General features: G+C 37.6%; 1 protein-coding gene across 5 annotated transcripts in view; it reads right to left on the bottom strand.

Annotated features, from left to right (window-relative positions):
* Positions 1-19,824, bottom strand: part of LOC106884290 (uncharacterized) — a 104,007-nt gene that overhangs the window by 56,434 nt on the left and 27,749 nt on the right. Inside the window, exon 1 of one of the 5 annotated variants that reach the window (XM_014935593.3) lies at positions 15,249-16,091. The exons of 2 other annotated variants lie outside the window; for them this stretch is intronic. In XM_014935593.3, coding sequence (XP_014791079.1) covers positions 15,249-15,538 — 290 coding nt within the window. In that variant the 5' untranslated portion in view covers positions 15,539-16,091. Of the gene's footprint in view, positions 1-3,397; positions 3,951-15,248; positions 16,092-19,824 lie in introns of those variants that run through there. 2 more of the 5 variants (XM_089341804.1, XM_089341805.1) reach the window with 2 other exon arrangements.

Below are 19,824 nucleotides of genomic sequence, written 5' to 3'. Positions count from 1 at the left end.
TTCTCTCCCCAAATTTCAGACCTTTGTACTTATATTAGATTCATCATTGTTATCATCATCATCATCATCAATTAATTGATTAATAATAAATAATTATTATTATTATTGTAAGTTGTGGTAACAGTGTCAGAAGAGGTCTGGCAGTTGTGTTTTCTTTCCACACTTAACAACATCCAGTAACAACAACAAACAATAACAACCACCAGTAACTAAAACAACAACAGAGACACAAACTACAACACCAACAACAGTGACAACAGCAGCAGCAGCAGCAGCAGCAGTAATTAATCCAGTGCACCTATATTGACGAAGTGTCGTCCAATCGATGCCACAATAGTCCATTAAATAAGTGGGAGGTAATTAAAGGTAAACTTTGTAGCTAATAGTCATGACCCGGCTACCCACCTTCGCACCTCTCTCTCTCTCTCTATCTATCTATCTCTTCCTCTCTCTCTATCTCTTCCTCTCTCTCTCTCTCTCTCTGAGAGTCTGTCACCCAGTCTACATCAGTAATGCTGAAAATGTATGTACACAAAAACGTGCGTGTATGTATGTGTGTATATGTGTGTGTGTGTGTATGTGTGTATATATATGTATGTGTATGTATGTGTGTATGTATATATGCGTGTATGTGTATATGTATATATGCGTGCATGTGTATGCATGTATGTGTGTATGAGTGTGTGTGTGTATGTATGTATGTATATGTGTGTATGTATCATCATCATCATCATCATCATCGTTTAACGTCCGCTTTCCATGCTAGCATGGGTTGGACGATTTGACTGAGGACTGGTGAAACCGGATGGCAACACCAGGCTCCAGTCCGATTTGGCAGAGTTTCTACAGCTGGATGCCCTTCCTAACGCCAACCACTCAGAGAGTGTAGTGGGTGCTTTTACGTGTCACCCGCACGAAAACGGCCACGCTCGAAATGGTGTCTTTTATGTGCCACCCGCACAAGCCAGTCCAGGGGCACTGGCAACGATGTATGTATGTGTGTGTATGTATGTGTGTGTATGTGTGTATGCATGTGTGTGTGTGCGTGTATGTATGTATGTATGTGTGCTTGTATGTATGTGTGTATATGTATATATGTATGCATATGTATATATGTGTGTGTGTATGTGTGTGTGTGTATGTGTGTATGTGTATGTATTAGGTTATTTGAAAAGAACTGTCTGATTTTTTGCAAACATTTTTTCAAGATCTTATTTTTATAGTGTTCTAGATGAAATTTTACATGTTTAATAACTGATGTATTCTCTTTAATTAATTTTTATTGATTTCTTATTTCTTTATTGCTCACATGGGGCTAAACATAGAGGAGACAAACAAGGACAGACAAAGTGATTAAGTTGATTACATCGATCCCCCAATGTGTAACTGGTACTTATTTAATCGACCCCGAAAGGATGAAAGGCAAAGTCGACCTCGGCAGAATTTGAACTCAATGGCAGACGAAATACCGCTAAGCATTTCGCCCGGCGTGCTAACGATTCTGCCAGCTCGCCGCCTTATTTTTATTGATTTCTTTCACAATATAAATTTTGAAGCATAGAAATCCTTAATTTGCAAACATGAGAAAAAGAAGAAATGCGTTTACTTTTTTTACATGAAGTCAAGCTTGGACAAAATGCTTCCCAAGCAGCTGCCAATATCAAGAGAGCATGAAATGAAGGGTCCACTAGTGATCGGATGTACGACAGTGGTTTGAGACATTCCATAGTGGGGCTGAGAGCCTTGAAGATCAAGAAGGTAGAGGACATCCATCTGCACTTGATATCAGCATTTGCAAACAACAGTCAAACAAAACCCATGACAAAGTATCAGAGAAATGTCTCATACGCTTGGTGTCAGTGTTTCAACACTATCAGGTCAACAAAGAAAATCGGCAAAATGAAAGAACTCAATAAATGGGCCCCGAATAACCTCAATGAAAATCAAAGACTTCAGCATTTTGCAGTGTGTTTGATGTTCTCTCTGTGAAGTGGAATTTGAAGACAGAAACTTAAAGACGCCCATCATGTGTGTGTGTGTGTGTGCCTGCAGGTCTTTGTGTCTGTCCCAGCACCACCACCACTTGACAACCGGTGTTGGTGTGTTTATGTCCCCATAACTGAGTGGTTGGACAAAAGAGTGATAGAAAATATACCAGGCTTTAAAAAAAAAATAAATACTGGAGTCTATTCGTTTGACTAAAAGTTCCTCGAGGTGGTGCCCCAGCATGGCCACAGTCTAATGACTGAAACAAGCAAAAGAAAAGACATACATACACACATATAAACACACACACACATACATATGATATAATGACTGAAATGATGGAAAGCGAAGTGGACCTTGGTGGAATTTGAACTGAGAACATAAAAAAACAGACGAAATACCACAAAGCCTTTTGCTCAGTGTGTTAAGGATTCTGTTAGCTTGCTGTCTTACAAGAGACCAATATTAAGAAGGTACAATGATGCGGAGGGGATAAAGGGTTTGTACCTAGAAAGTTCCCCTCCAAAGCACAAGTCTGGACAAGGTCATTTATGGAAGACCAGCTGTTGCCCATGCATACCATCCCCCCTTTTCCATGCCTCTGGTGTTATCCAAGGGAAAGGCAAAGGGGTTGATACAGTTTGGCACCAGTGATTCTGCAGCTCATTTCTACAGCTGAGTGAACTGGAGCAATGTGAAAGAAAGTGTCTTGCTCAAGAACACAACACACAGCCTTGTCTGGGAATTGAACTCACTACCTCAGGATTGTAAGCTCCATATTCTAACCACTGAGCCCACTCATAAAACAGAGTGGGCCAAAAATCACAAAGTGTATATATATATATATATATATATATATACACACACACACATATATATATACATACACACACACCATTATTTTAATGTCTGTTTTATATTGTTTTATATACATGTATGTATGAGACTAAAAAAGATTATGTTACATAACTTTACAATATAAGACAAACATAAAAGTAATGATGTATATATGTATATGTATGTATGTATGTATGTATGCATGTTTTGAAATGGCTATCATGATTTTACCCAATGAACTAATTATCTAATTATCGATAATCAATTCTTTTGTTGTGGTATGAATTAATCAAGAAACAACAAGCATATTACAAAAGAAACAAAAAAACAAAACAAGAGCTAAATTAACATTAATATACCTAATACCTGGAGAACATTACAGGAATAACGAGACAAATTTAGAGACGTCAACCACATGGAAAACAATAGCCAAGTTAGTGTTAACATAGTTAATCAGTGGAGCATTAAATAGCTAAGTAACTGTTAAGTTAGTGTTAACATATTTCGTCAGTGGAGCGTGAAATAGCAAACGAGACAGACATAAGCAAACAGTTTTAATTATTTAATCACTTACCAGTTCTATTTCTCCCCATGCCAACAAATGAAAAATCTTATAAATTTATTGGGGTGTATCATAAAGTAATGTTGCATTTCTCTTTTACTTGTTTCAGTCATTTGACTGCAGCCATGCTGGAGCACCGCCTTTACTCGAGCAAATCGACCCCGGGACTTATTCTTTGTAAGCTTAATACTTATTCTATCGTTCTCTTTTGCCGAACCACTAAGTGAAGGGGACATAAATCCACTATACCAAATCCTATGTGGTTGGGAAGCAAACTTCTTATCACTCAGCCCTGCTTGCACTTACACCTGCATGCAAATGCAGGTGTGGTGTTTGTGTTTGCGTATTGTCCCCCATCACCACCTGACATCTGGTGTTGGTTTGTTTGCATCCTCCGTAGCTTAGCAGTTTAGCAAAAAAAAAAAAAAACTGACAGGAAAAGTACCAAAATTAGAAAGATAACAAATAAGTGCTGGGGGTGCAGTAGGGGGGAGGTGGATGACTCGTTGAACTAAAACCTTTTCCAGGTGGTGCTCCAGAATGGCCCGTAGTCTAATGACTGAAACAAATGAAAGATAAAAGGTAAATGGTAAATCATGTGTAATTATCAACATAGGAGTAATTGATAACCTGTCAGCTGACCTCTAAGAGAACACTCCGGAACATTTGGAGAGCAACATGTAAACAAATAGAGGAAAGATACAGCCAGACCCAAGCTAAGCACATTCACCTTTACTTCTCTATCTCTCTCTCTCTCCTCATCCTCTTTCTCTCGCAACTTACCCCCACTCTCTCTCTCTCTCTATCTGTCTATCTATCACTCATATATATATCTCAATCCTCTCTCTCTCACACCCCATTCTTTCTCTCTTTTTTTTTTATCTATCTCCCTATCTCTCCTCCTCTCTATATATTTGTTTCTCTCCTTCTTCATCACTATCTCTCTCTCTCTCACTCTTCTTTCTCTCTTTTTTTTTTATCTATCTCCCTATCTCTCCTCCTCTCTATATATTTGTTTCTCTCCTTCTTCATCACTATCTCTCTCTCTCTCACTCTTCTTTCTCTCTTTTTTTTTATCTATCTCCCTATCTCTCCTCCTCTCTATATATTTGTTTCTCTCCTTCTTCATCACTATATCTCTCTCTCTCACTCTTCTTTCTCTCTTTTTTTTTTATCTATCTCCCTAGCTCTCCTCCTCTCTATACATTTCTGTTTCTCTCCATCACTAGCTCTCTCCATCTCTCTCTCTATCACTATCTCTCTCTCTCTGTCCCTCTCAACACAGACTGCCATAGTTAACTGCAACCACCAACTCAAACAACAAACTGAGATCTCGAAAGAAGGATTAGATTAATCCACATGTTACATATCTTTCTGGAAATTGATTGTATGGTACGGGTGGTAGTGGGGTGGGGGTAGCGGTGGGAGGAGGAGTGATCGGTAGTAGTGGGGGTTGTGGTGGTGTGGCAATGGCAGTGGTGGTAGTGGTGGTGGTGGTGGTGGTGGTGGTTGTAGCAGATGTTTTGGTAAAGACATATTTCAATGGTGTTGATAGGCACAGACGTAGCTGCATAGTAAGAAGCTTGCTTCCCAACCACATGGTTCCGGGTTCAGTCCCACTGCATGCCACCTTGGGCAAGTGTCTTCTGCTATAGCCCTGGGTCAACCAAAGCTTTGTGAGTGGATTTAGTAGACAGAAACTAAAGGAAGCCTATTGTATACGCACACGCACACACACACACACACACACACATATATATATATATATATATATATATATATATATATATATAGCTGTTTATGACCATATTTGCTGACATCTCCTTAATGACACAAGCACGAGAGATGTGTTTATATGTCTATGTGTGTTGATGTCAACACGTGTATACTTATCCTTCTTCATTTTATCTTTTAATTCATATCCTTTGTCATTTCTTATTCTCTATTTTTTTATTACTTCACTTTGTGTCATATATTCACTGTGAACTTTAGCCAGGCCCATCTATTGGATATAACCCTGAAATTGTCTCCATTCTCTGTCAGTATAGCCAACATCCTACGGGTGACCACAACATGCCAAGCAAAACTGAGTATATGTATATGTAGCGAATGATCTTATTTAAAATGAGACACCTGACGAGACACAACCTGCACTGATGGATGTAACATAACTAGCTGTGCAATAACCTACCAGCCAGGGACAAATGCAGGATAGGTGAAAACGATCATTGTGTGGAATAAAGAATCTTGTTAACCCCTTATCCAGTAAAGATTAGTTAATTTGTCTTCACCCAATTTGTCTTTATCAGAGTGTGGTGAGTAAACACATCTAAAACATATATAGTGACCAAAATTCAACAAAACAAATAGAATGGGTAAGTGGTAATAGCATTGGGATGCCAGCAAGTAGGTCTTGAGTTCAAATTCAGGTCATTAGTTTTTACAGCACAGGTGTGGCTATGTGGTAAGAAGTTTGCTTCCCAACTGCATGGTTCTGGGTTCACGTTCCACTGCCTGACACCTTGAGCAAGTGTCTTCTACAATAACCTTGGGCTGACCAAAGCTTTGTGAGTGAATTTTGGTAGAAGAAACTGAAGGAAGTCCGTTGTGTGTGTGTGGGCGGCGGGGGGGGGGCTGTTTGTAGCCCACCACTGCTTGACAACCAGTGTTGGTGTGTTTACATCCCAGAACTTAGCAGATCAGCAAAAGAGACTGATAGAATAAGGACTAGGCTTAAAATAAAAATAAGCACTGCAGTTGACTCATTAGACTAAAAATTCTTCAAGGTGGTACCCCAGCATGGCCACAGTCTAATGACTGAAACAAGTAAAAGAAAAAAAAACCTGTGGAGTGCTCAGCCACTTGCACGTTAATTTCACGAGCAGGCTGTTCCGTTGATCGGATCAACTGGAACCCTCGACATCGTAAGTGATGGAGTGCCAACACACAACAACTAGGTTAACTAATTTAATGTGCTAATAATTCTAATGAATTAAGTATCATAACACAGGTGATACTTACTGTATACCTACTTTTGTACACCACTGTATATATATATATATATATATATATATATATACACACACACATATATATACATATATATATATATATATATATATATATATATATATATATACACACACACACACAGCTTGGACAATGGACATTAAATGATGATGATGATGATATATATATATATATATATATATACACACATATATATATGTACACATATATATATATATATATATATATATATATATATATATATATACATACATATATATATGTACATACATATATATATGTACATACATATATATATGTACATACATATATATATGTACATACATATATATATGTACATATATATATATATATATATATATATATATATATATATATATATATACATGTGTGTGTGTGTGTATAAGCACACACACGTTCACAGGTATATACATGTGTGTATGTGTAAATATACAAGTAAATACACATACATTCACAACACACATCAAACACCCAGGTGCCTAGGTAGTTAAGCTACCGTAAGTGTCCGATAATCCCGAGTTTGATATTCTTCATTTGAAGAAGGCAAAAAAATGTCTGTGAGAGTGAAACAGTGAAATAAAGCAGTATGGGGTTACCAAGGAACAGTAAACTATGTCAGAAGCGAAGACCCACAAGGCTTCATTAAAAAAGACTTATGTGGAAATAAATTAAAACTAATAAGGGGAAAGGGCTAACGAAGCTCTCTTCCTTAATTATCCAAATGTGAACAGAATTATAAATAGATGTAAATTAGATGTTGATCAGTCGGTCACTTTTTTTTTTTTAATTTTAAGTAGACACGACTGTGTGGTAAGAAGTTTGTTTCCCAACCACATGGCTCTAGGTTCAGTCCCATGCTGGGCAAGTGTCTACTAGTACAGCACTGAGCTGACCAAAGCCTCATGAGTGGAAACTGAAAGAAGCCTGTCATATATGTTTATGTTTTACTTGTTTCAGTTAGAAGGCTGAGGCCATGCTGGTGCACCACCTTGAAGAATTTTTAGTCGAATGAATCAATGCCAGTAGTTATTTTCATTTAAAAACCTGACACTTATTCTATTGTTCTCTTTTGCTGAACTGCTAAGAATAAAAAGAAACTATGTAATGCATGGCTGTGTGGTAAAAAGCTTGCTTCCCAACCACATGCTTCCAGGTTCAGTCCCACTGCGTGGTATCTTGGGCAAGTGTCCTCTATTATAGTCCCAGGCCAACCAATGCCTTGCAAGTGAATTTGGTAGGGAGAAACTGAAAGAAGCTTCTTGTATATACATGTATGTATATGTGTGTGTGTGTGTGTCTTTGTGTCTGTCTCCAACTATAACACTTGACAACCAGTGTTGGCATGTTTACATCCCTGTAACTCAGCGGTTCAGCAAAAGAAATTGCTAGAATAAGTACCAGCTTTAAACAAAAAAAAAAAAGTGCTGGGGGGGGGGGGGGGTTCAATTTGTTTGACTAAAAATTCTTCAAGGCAGTGCCCCAGCATGGCCACAGCCTGACTGAAAAGAGTAAAAGATTAAAAGTTGAAAAAATATGCAACTCCACAAGGCACAAGTTGAGGTGTGCCTGTGCCGTCATCAGTGCAGACCATCTTAAACATGTGTTACTACATGGGGACAGCACTACATGGAGAGCATTAATTCACCTGACAGCTCGCTGTCATCACAATGCAATAATATACGAAGCCATAAGTGTGATTATGTATACATTAAAACATGCGCACACACATGCACATATACAAACATAGACATGCACACACACGCACACATATATATATATATATACATATATATATATATATATACATATATATATATATATATATATATACATATATATATATATACATATATATATATATATACATATATATATATATACATATATATATATATATACATATACATATATATACATATACATATATATACATATATACATATATATATACATACACATATATATACATATATACATATATATATATATACATATATATATATATACATATATATATATATACATATATATATATATACATATATACATATATATATATATACATATATACATATATACATATATACATATATATACATATATATACATATATATATATATATATATACATATATATATAAATACATATACATACATATATATATACATATGTACATACATATATATATATACATATGGATAGACATTTATATGCATATGCATATACATACATATATATATATATATATATATGCATGTTTACATACATATATGTGTTTGTGTGTGTAAATACACATGCTTGTAGAGAGACAAGGTGTGGTGGTGATGGAGGAGGGTAGAAACAAATCGAGAGGGAGGGTTGGAGGGAGGGTGGCAATAAAAATAGCTCTGTCTGCTATTGACTAAGGTGAGACTAATTTCCGTTCCACAAAGCAGACATAATAATTAAAGGTGATCAACAGCGAGGTGTGTGGATGGGCAAGGGATTTGGCTATGAATGGTGGTGGTGGTGCGGGAGTGGGTTATAGTTGAGGTGCAGTGGACATGAGCGGTATGGGAGGGAATGATAGTCGTGAGGGTGGTGGCGGTGGTGGTGGAGGTGGTGGGTGTTAAAGGTTGTCGTAGCAGTAGTCAGGATGGCAACGGTGGTGATGGAGTGGATGGCTGACATTGAAGCATTAGTGTTGTTTACACCAATATTGGCCAACACACACGTGCATTAATGTTTGTGTGTGCATATCTGTACATCTATATGTACATATAAACCTTTATATTTATGCATACATATATACACATATACGTATATATGTATGTGTGTGTGTGTGTGTGTATACATTTATATATATTATATACTTATATATACATATATATTATATGCACATATATGCATGCGTATATATTATCATCATCATTTAACGACCGTTTTCCATGCTGGCATGGGTTGGACAGTTTGACTGAAAACCAGTAAACCGGGGAGCTGCACCAGGTTCCAATGCATATATATATATATATATATATATATATATATATATATAAATATAAGATCTAAGAATCAAAGTGTAGGAAGAAAGTTAGCTTCAAGCAATCCATAGTCAATATAAAAAAAAACAACTTTCAGGGACAAGAGTGGTTTACTGAGATGGAAGGTTGTGGATTTTTTTTCTTATCGAAGTACAATAAATTGAAAAATGTTCTTTTTATATTTCATGGGAGGCAACCAGGGTTGCCAAATATGCAAATTAGAATACAATAAATACCTATCCATATATATGTATATATATATATATATATATATATATATATATATATATATATACATATATATGGATAGGTATTTATTGTATTCTAATTTGCATATTTGGCAACCCTGGTTGCCTCCCATGAAATATAAAAAGAACATTTTTCAATTTATTGTACTTCGATATTATGATTGACCGTTGACTGAACACTATTCAATTTTTTTTCTCCGTGTTTTTCTCCTTGTCTCCGTATTCTTTCTGTTGAAGAGCGTAGCTCGAAACGTCAAAGACTTTCCGTATTCCCGAGCGTCATACTAATATATACTTTTGTTATTTACACCACCTGTCCTCGTCTGTTGTTATTTTTTGTATAATCTCCCATATATATATATATATATATATATAATACAAATAATATGTGAGTATATGCATATATACATGCATGTATGTACACACCTACATCTACATGTATATATAGATGCATATCTGGGTACAGGACGTAGCAAAAAAAACGTAGACAAAATGAGAAACAGAACATAAACAGAGTACAGAAAACACAAAGGCCACATAGAGAACATTTCCTTCATCAGCTGCCACCATTCTAAAACTAAGCATTTCGAAGAATTAGGGCATACATATATATATATATATATAAATATATATAGGGTCTTGCAGATTTATTGAGACCAATTTTAAGCAGTTGACAGAGGGTTTAACATTTCATTTTTTTTTTTTGACAAAACCTTGCTTGAAAATCTAATCCTCCTCTTTATTTTTCAAGTGAATAGCAAACTGATTTGACAACACAAAAGTCATAGAACAACAGAATCATTCTGTCATTGTTGTTTTGGTGTGCACCGGGCACACTGCCAATAAAATTAAGGCGACGAAACTTCCAAAAGCAACAGTTTATCATGTGTATGAACAATTTAAAGAAGAGATGATTCCATCATAAAAAAAAACATTGTGTAAAGTTATGAAATTTAACGAAGTATTACAAAGATCAGGTGTGGTCCCAGGAAATTTTCAAAGGGAGGACACAAGGTAAGAAGGGAATACAACTTTGCCTTTCATCCTTTCGGGGTCAATAAATTAAGTTCCAGTTGCATACTGGGGTTGATCTAATCGACTGGTCCCCAACTCCCAAAAACATTTCAGGCCTTGTGCCTAGAGTAGAAATTATACACATATATAGGTCACTCTCTTTCTCACGTCTGTGTGAGAGTATGTCAAAGAGAGAGTGAGAGAGAGAGAGACATTGAGTGTGTGTTGGTAATTCTTCAGGTTAATTGGAGATTAGATTAACACAATTAAAACCATAATGCAATATAACTCACAAAATGGGATAATCCATGTGCCAGACTGGAGGGCAAACAGTAACATCTCCAATGAGATCCTTTCATTGAAACAAATGATGACAAAGGTCCCTAACACCAGGGTCCTAGAAAGAAATAATACATGGCAAAAAAGGATTGTTTTGGGGTCTCCGAGGAGATTTCCTTCCAAAATTCAAGTGGTTGTCAGCAATCAAGTCTTTTAGTTTTCTTATTTTTCTTTTTGTTTGAGAAATGGGTCCCTCATCCATTTGCAGGTTCCTCCTTGCTCTTCTCCAGGCCCTTGACTAATGTAATGACATTAGACATTTTTTTCTGAAGGCACACAAACCTGTTCCTATCTTGTAACCCCTTATTGAACAGATTTTTAGCTCATTTGGACTGTTTCTTTCCTTGAACCCTAATAGCATTTTATGTGGAGGCGTGTGGCTTAGTGGTTAGGTTGTTGGACTCATGATCGTAAGATTGTGGTTTCAATTCCTGGACCGGGCAACACATTGTGTTCTTGAGCAAAACACTTCATTTCACATTGCTCCAGTCCACTCAGCTGACAAGAATGAGTAATCCTGTGATGGACTGGTGTTCCGTCCAAGTGAGGAATATGTACACCATGAAACCGGCCATTAGGAATCAGCACAACTAGAGGAGGTATCTTTATCTTTTTTTTCACCTTTAATAGCACTTTATGAACTTTACTGAAACACAGAGTAAAGAAACAAATTCATGAGGGACCCTCGATGCTAGCATTTCTCAATTTACATGTCAACATATAATTCTAAAAGCATTGCTGTCTAATTCTAAAAGAGATTGTGGTACACTTCTGAAAGGGCTGTAGTATACTTCTAAAAAGGGTTGTGGAATACTTCTGAAAGGGCTGCGGTATACATCTGAAAGGGATGTGGTATACTTCTCAAAAGATTTGTGCAATACTTCTGAAAGGGCTATGGTATACTTCTGAAAGGGATGTGGTATGTTCCTTAAAAGGGTTGTGGAATACTTCTGAAAGGGTCCTGAAAGAACTGCAGTATACATCTGAAAGGCTTGTGGTATATTTCTAAAAAGGAAGTGATATATTTCTCAAAAAGGTCAGGGAATACTTCTGAAAGGATCCTGTCTGTCTGTCTCTCTCTCTCTCCTCTCTGTTTCTCTTCCTCGTTTTTTCTCTCTCTCTCTCCCTCTCCCTTCACTGTCACATCCTGGACAGTGAAGGGAGAGGGGGAGAGAGAGAAAGAGTGAGGGAGAGAAACAGAGAGGAGAAAGAGAAACAGAGAGGAGAAAGAGAGACAGAGGAAGAGATAGAAACAGAGAGAGAAACAGAAACAGAGAGAGGGAGAGAAAAAGAGTGAGAGGGAGAGAATAAAAGATCACATTGGATAATTTAGTAGTAGAGACCCCCACCCAACAGAAAAAAAAAACAGGAAGGTCATAGTTGGAGTGCCGTTGATCATAGGCTCCCCACTAGAGCAGAGTTGACTTAGGACCAAACAACACCAAAAATCCCAAAGATGGATTCTGATTTGGCGAGCACAAGACAATGCCATCGACCCCAGTACTTGGCTGGTACTTTATTTTATCAATCCCGGAGGATGAAAAGCAAAGTTGACCTTGGCGGGATTTGAACACAGAAACAAAGAGCCGGCATTAAAAAAAAAAAACGTGCGACATTTTTTGATGTTGCTCTAACGATTTCGCCATCTCGTCACTTTTAATATCTGAGAAGTGAACGCTAATAAACAAATGAGAAATGTCCTTGTTCTTACATTTTAAGTACACTGTACTTGTTTATAAAACAAGTACAAGGTCAGAAGTTTATGAGAAGAGTGCAGAGCCGGCCCTCGGTCAGGCTGAACTTCGGCATGTACAAGCTGACGGTCGTAGAAATTTCCTTGTCTTCGTCACGCGTACATGGCACCCAGGGCGACTGCCCGAGTTGCCGGTACCTTGAGCCGGCCTTGGAAGAATATTAGTCGATACCTAGGGCTCGGTTCTTGGCTAATATTTTATTTTATCGACCTCATAGGATGGAAGGCAATGTCAGCCTCTGTAAGAATTGAACTCAGAACGAAAAGAACTAGAACAAATATCACAAAGCATTTTGTCCGAAGCTGGCCCTTTACTTAGAGTTCAAATCCCGCAGAGATCGATCTTTGTCTTTCATTCTTCCAGTATCGGTAAAATAAAGGGCTATCTTTTGGAGTAGTCGTCCCTACCTCATGGAGAACGGAAAGAGTACGAGAGTTGAGCGTAAAAATATTTGGTTGGGGAAAAAAAATTATTCAGAAACTTAATTTCCGTTGTACGAAACAAAAATACTAAAAATTGAATGAAAAAAACTATTTTCTTCCTTTCTCACGAGGGACATTCAGTGGGCAGCTATTCCAAAATTCTACAAAACAAAGGTACCAGTCGAGCGATAGAATCGATCAGGTATAATTACAGAACTGAGCCCATACTCTCGGCGAGCTGGCAGAAGCGTTAGCACGCCAGGCGAGATGCTTCTTGGTATTTCGTCTGTCTTTACGTTCTGAGTTCAAATTCCGCCGAGGTCGACTTTGCCTTTCATCCTTTCGGGGTCGATTAAATAAGTACCAGTTACGCACTGGAGTCGATGTAATCGACTTAATCCGTTTGTCCCCTCTGTATGTAGTCCCTTGTGGGCAGAGAAATAAGAAACAGGGAGTGCAAGAGCCCCCACTAAATTTTTTGTGGAGCGATGAAATCGCTTTGAAAATACTCCTGAAAAACTTCATCGCCAAAACAAATGAGCACAGAAACATCTGCTGAACTGATTTGAAACATTGTCCATTTTTGGATTGATCTGATTTAATTGACGTAGCAATATAATAATAATTATTATTGTCATTATACTGGTGTTTGTTTCGATATAAGACTGAAAAAAATCGACCCTGTTTGTAAAAAAAATAATAAACTGGACCTGGGTTTGCATCCCCTAAGCAAATTTCGTTTCCGTACTTAGGACTGTGTCTCTCTCACAAGTTTCTTGAGAATGTATATTTTTTGATGAAAATTTCCAAAGATACATTTTACGTAATGCAAATTACGATTAAACGGAGAGGGTAAAAAAATGGAGAAAAAAAATTTTTACGATTCATTCAACTGGACTTCGACAAATGCAGATTTTTAATGCAAATTCCTGTATACCTGGACAGCTACCGATGTTTCCTTATAATTTTCAGAAAAATAGATATTTTTCTATTAAATACCTTTCTGCGGATGTAGAGAATGATTATGTCGGAATTTAAATGTAAAAAAGAATTATTGAACGGGCACACATACACACTGACACACATCAGTATAATAATATCTACAAAATAAAACTCTGGAAAAAATTATATGATGTATGTCAAGTATGTATGTACACGCCGAACAATTTTATTTTTAACATTTCAATTCTGATGCAATTGTCATCTACACCATCTGAAAAGTATTTGTGGAAAATTTCATTAATAAATATCCATTTTTCTGAAAGTTATGAGGAAACAATATCGGGAAGAAAGGCACACTTGTTCAGGTATACCAAATGTCCTTGGGATAAATTTTCGATTAAGAATTAGTTTAAAAAAATTTTTTTTATCAAAATAATCGTAACCTACACCATCTAATATGTAACTCTGGAAAGTTTCATTAACAAATATGTATTTTAAAGAAAGTTATAAATAACAACCGGTCTAATATAACCCTCGGTCAGTACCGATCCAGTAGATTGAACTATAATCTGCTGAGCGTATAACTACAGTTTAGCGCCCCACTTCTCGACTTTATAAATCTCATACAGATTGTAGTTACGTTCAAAGGGCTCCACTTTTAACAACCTGTATTTCTTTTTTTTTTTTTCAGACAATAAATATGGAACTTGGCTTTCGTTTACATTTTGCCTTTCTTTTTCAAAGATGGGATAGGGTAAGATTTAAGGAAATTTGGGGTGGTTTTTCTTGCACCTGTAAGAAAGAAATCAAACCATGACAGGAATCAAACTAACAACAGTCATTTGTTATATTATCCCTGTGTTTCCTTTTTCCCTTTTCTGATTTTATTATATATCTGCTTCTGTATGAAGGAGTCTATCTGTATATGTTGTAGGGTGTACGATGTATGTTTGTGTTTATGCGCATGTACATATTTACACAGGGTTGTATATATATTATATATATGTATGTATACAAGGGTATATATATATATATTCCTGAAGGGCGAAACATTGCCTAAATAACTACTTACTTGAGTTTTTTGAATCTTTCTTTGCCGGCCGCCACATAACCTCCACCTTCTTGTAGCTCTGTCGTATCTTCGACTGGGTTGCCATTCACCGGCGTGTACAGGCGCCGAATGGCCCCTTGTAAAGGGTTTAAAATCCTAGTGAGTTCATCGAGGAAGTTGTCGAAATTACGAATATGTCTCGTATTGAGGACCACGTGTCTGGGAGGGGCGAACTTGTTACCGTTACAGAAGATTTGGACATTTTTCACTTCAGTCGTTTCCGAATCCTGGGCATTGGCCGCTTTCGCCATCGGCCTTGCAACAAACAACCGCCAATATCACCACCGACCTTCCTATCACAGGTACCTTGCCAACAGAGGTACCACAGCTACAGGTGTCTTACTATCACAGGTACTTTCCAATAACAGGTGCTACTAAAATCAATTACAACCACCTCTACTATTACCTCTACAACTACTGGGCCACCTCTGCTACTGCTACCACGACTACGAGAGTCACTCGTAAAATTATTCTAATTTTTTTTTTTTTAGAAATTTAAGTAACTTTATAAATTAGGAAATCAAAATTAAATGACACGAGAAAAATTTGGTGATAAGCATTGAGTTTTTGCGAGTGTATATTATGTGTTAAAGTTTTGCGTATGTATGTATGTTCTATATTGATGTGTATATTAAAGTATTGTGTTGTGTGAATATGTGTTTAGTGTGTGTTAAAGTAATGTAAACCTGTAAGTATATATGATATATATACACGTTAAATCATTTGTTTTGTATGTGTGTGTAAATATTCCATCCGTGTGTTAAAATCAAGGTATATATATATATATATAATGCGTGTATAAAAATCAATTTATGTAACAACAGTGCTATATATATATATATATATATATATATATATATATGTATTAAAACCAAGTGCGTTTTCTTGTTAAAGTGTATATATGTAAAGTCTATAGAAGGGTCGATTTATGTGTGTGTGTATGTATATATATATATATATGTATGTATGTGTATATATATATATATATATATATATATATATATATATATTGATGGTTAAGGTGTTTGTGTGGAAGCACTCAGTCAGTGTATAAATCTACATTCTAGCGTAACGGATATATAACATCTGCGTGTATGTAAAAAGCTATATATAATAGTAATGTGTATTTCACCTCTGTGTGTGTGTGTTTATGAGGTCTGGAAGATGTATTTTTTTAAATGTTTTTTTTTATATATATATATATATAATCAATAAGTAGTAGCTGTGGTAGTTAGTAATAAGGTTTGGGTAGTTGTGTAGCGGTGTTCTAGGATGTAGTGGCTGTTGTTATTAACGATGGTGGTGGTGGTAGTGAAGGTGATGGTGTGGCGGCTGTGTTTTTGTTGATGATGATGATGATGATGGTGTTAATGACAGTGGTAGTGGTAATGGTGTTAGTGGGGATGAAGCTGCTGACGGCGGCGGCGGTGGTGGTGGTGATGGTTGCTGTTGTTGTTTTGTTTTTTTTTTGTCGATGATGATGACAATGATGGTGAGGTGAGGTCGGGGTAGAGCTGGCGACAGTATCGGCGATGGCGGCAGCGGTGGTACTTGCTACGTTGACGATGCTGGCGACGGTGTTAACGCTAATAATATAGCCATCGTTGTTACGGTGATGGCGATGCTGATTGCTGTTTGCCGCTTTTGTTGACGATGATGGTAGTGTTGGTGATGAGGGTGCCGATGTCGGAGGTGGTGGTACGTACAATCGTTGCTATTATAATGATGATAATGATGATGATGATGATGGCGACAGTGATGGAGCTGAGGACGATTGGTGTTTGTTATTGTTTACGTTGTTGTCGATACATCCTTCTGTTGTGATGGTGATGTCGGCTGCACTCGCTCCTCCGACTCTGGTTGTTGTTGTTATTTACTGTTATTGTTATTCATGCCATGGAGATTATTGTTGTTGTTGCTGTGATTACATCGAATACCGTTATTATTATTATTATTATTATTATTAGTAGTAGTAGTAGTAGTAGTAGTAGTAGTAGTAGTAGTAGTAGTAGTAGTAGTAGTAGTGGTGGTAGTAGTAGTAGTAGTAGTATTACTGTTGCAGTTATTGTTGTTTACTATGCTGTGCAGATGGTTGTTATGGCTAGCGTTGTTGTTGTTGTTGTTGTGATTGCATCGAATGCTGTTATTATCATTATTATTATTATTACTACTACTACTATTACTACTAGCGTTACTGTTGTTGTTGTTGTGGTTACAATTGTTGTTCTTTACGATGCGGTACAAGTGGTCGTTATGGTTATTGTTGTTGTTGTTGTGATGGCTATAAACAGTTTGTCGGTCGATGTTATCCTCCTTAATTGCTATTAAATCCACTCTCTTTCCGTCTAATTTTCAGTAGCAGCAGCAGCAGCAGCAGCAGCAGTAGTAGTAGTAGTAGTTGTTGTTGTTGTTACGGTAACTCGAAACCGTTTCCTCGGACTTTGCAGTTTTTGGATTTCATTTCCCCAATTCGAGTTCCAAAAATGTAATTACAGCATCAGTAGTAGTAGTAGTAGTAGTAGTAGTAGTAGTAGTAGTAGTAGTAGTAGTAGTAGCTGCCGACTGAGCTTTTAGCCCCAGGTCAGCTCCTTCACCGAGCAAACAGACAAGCCTATGATCAAAAACGTAAAGGGTTACTATGCCTTCTTCCTGTTTTTAGGCACAGTCTATCTTGAACTACATTCTCTAATGTGTCCCGCTTTTTTTTTTATGTAAAACGGGGAATATTTTGGTTGCTATTTCTAGGAAGTCAAGCGGCCACCGAGAGACTCGTGTTTAAAGTTTTAATAGTAGTAGTAGCAATAATATATCTGATGTGTCCTTCCTTTAAGTGAAAAGATGCGTGATTCGGGTGGAGGGGAAATTCTGGCTGCTATTTCTAGGAGGTGGAGCCAACAGGTATACAGGTATATAGCTTCGTATAGCAGAGCAATATTGTTGTTGTTGTTGTGGCACTTGTTGATGTGATGGTGGTGCTGTTGGTCGTCGTGGCTCCGGGACAGGTACCATCATCTCGACAGCTCGGCTGGCTGTCTCTTGACTGAACGCATGATTCCTCAACCGCTCGATACGATCTCATTGACTGTCCAGGTGTCTGGCTGTCTGTTGGTCAGCTTGTCAGCCTGTCTGTTGGCGTAAACTTCCTGTTAATGTCTGACCGGCTGCTTGCGTTTTGTTTCAATGCATGTCCTTTACTCAGGCATTAGACTGCGGCCATGCTGAAGCACTGCGTTGAAGAATGCTTAGCTGAACGAATCCAACCCAGTGTTTTGTTTTGTTTTTTTCAGCTTGGTACTTATACCATCGTTCTCTTAGCCGAACCGCGGATGTAAACAAACCAACACCGAATGTCAAACTGTGGTGGGACACACACACATAAATATATGTATGTTTGTATGTATGAAGGGCTTCTTGCAATTTCCGTCTACTAAATCCACTCACAAGGCTTTGGTTAGCTTGAGACTATGGAAGACACTTGCCCAAGGTGCCACGCAATGGGACTGAACCCCGATCCATTAAGTTGGGAAGCAAGCTTCTTACCACAAAGCCACACACGCGCTTATTATATTATATACATGGGGAAACAAGTGCTGCTCACAGATTTGTTGCACAGGAATTCAACTGGCAGAATCCACACCAACTTCCAATTGATAAGTCAGTTAATTGTTGGATCCCTAATTAATCGTTTTAAAGAAACCAGTAGTGTCGTTGACCACCGCCCCAAAGTAGCAGGCCGAAAAGTGCAACCGATCCAACATCAAAGGCGGTTGTTTTAGAAACTCTTACAAACAGCCCCCCAAAATCGACGGAGTGTTTCATGTGTAGTTATAGTTTTAATAAATTATCCCCATGGTGCGCGACTTTTGCCTCACCATGTGTGTGTGTATTCATCAATTCGACTTTGTCTGAACAGAAGCACCGTGTACCACGTGTCAGGTGTCGAAATGATCGCAGAGTCACGTGAGACGAAGTGTTTTACACAGGAGTACAACGCGCCACCTGGTCTAGGAATTGAAACCACTCTCTCACGATCGTGAGCAAAATATACCTAACCACTACGCCATGCACCCTCACTACACATACACACACACACACACATGGCGGAACTGTCGTTATTTTAACGAGTTATATCTGTCACCCGAAGAGACACAGCTACACCGGCGGATGCTTCGAAACCGGTTGTTAAGTATCCCACCCGTGAGGGATCAACGCTACATGGATCGAAACAATTGTAGTGATTAATAAAAATTCTCATATCTTCCATCTTCTGGTTCTCTCATTGGCCAAGTCGGTCCTAAACGTCTGTCTTCGTCGATCGTTTCCGTACGTCCACCCTGGTGTCGTCTGTTTGTTCGAAGCCCTAACTCTCCACAAATTTTGTCTTCTAAAAATTTTTGGATGCTGCTGTCTTATGAAGTTTTCCTGTCTTGTCGTTAAAAGCACGAAATAGGTAGTAATATACAGTCTACAACTGAGGAGTTAGACTTCTTTTGGTATTTTGTCCCGTACTTGTCTTTCGTTGTGCGTTTACGTATTT

The sequence above is a fragment of the Octopus bimaculoides genome, chromosome 25 (genome assembly GCF_046866305.1).
Source record: "Octopus bimaculoides isolate indiv1 chromosome 25, ASM4686630v1, whole genome shotgun sequence".
In the NCBI taxonomy this organism is placed as follows: Eukaryota; Metazoa; Mollusca; class Cephalopoda; order Octopoda; family Octopodidae; genus Octopus; species Octopus bimaculoides.
The sequence above is the reverse complement of the archived record's forward strand: the minus strand, read 5'-3'. Positions and strand labels throughout refer to the sequence as shown.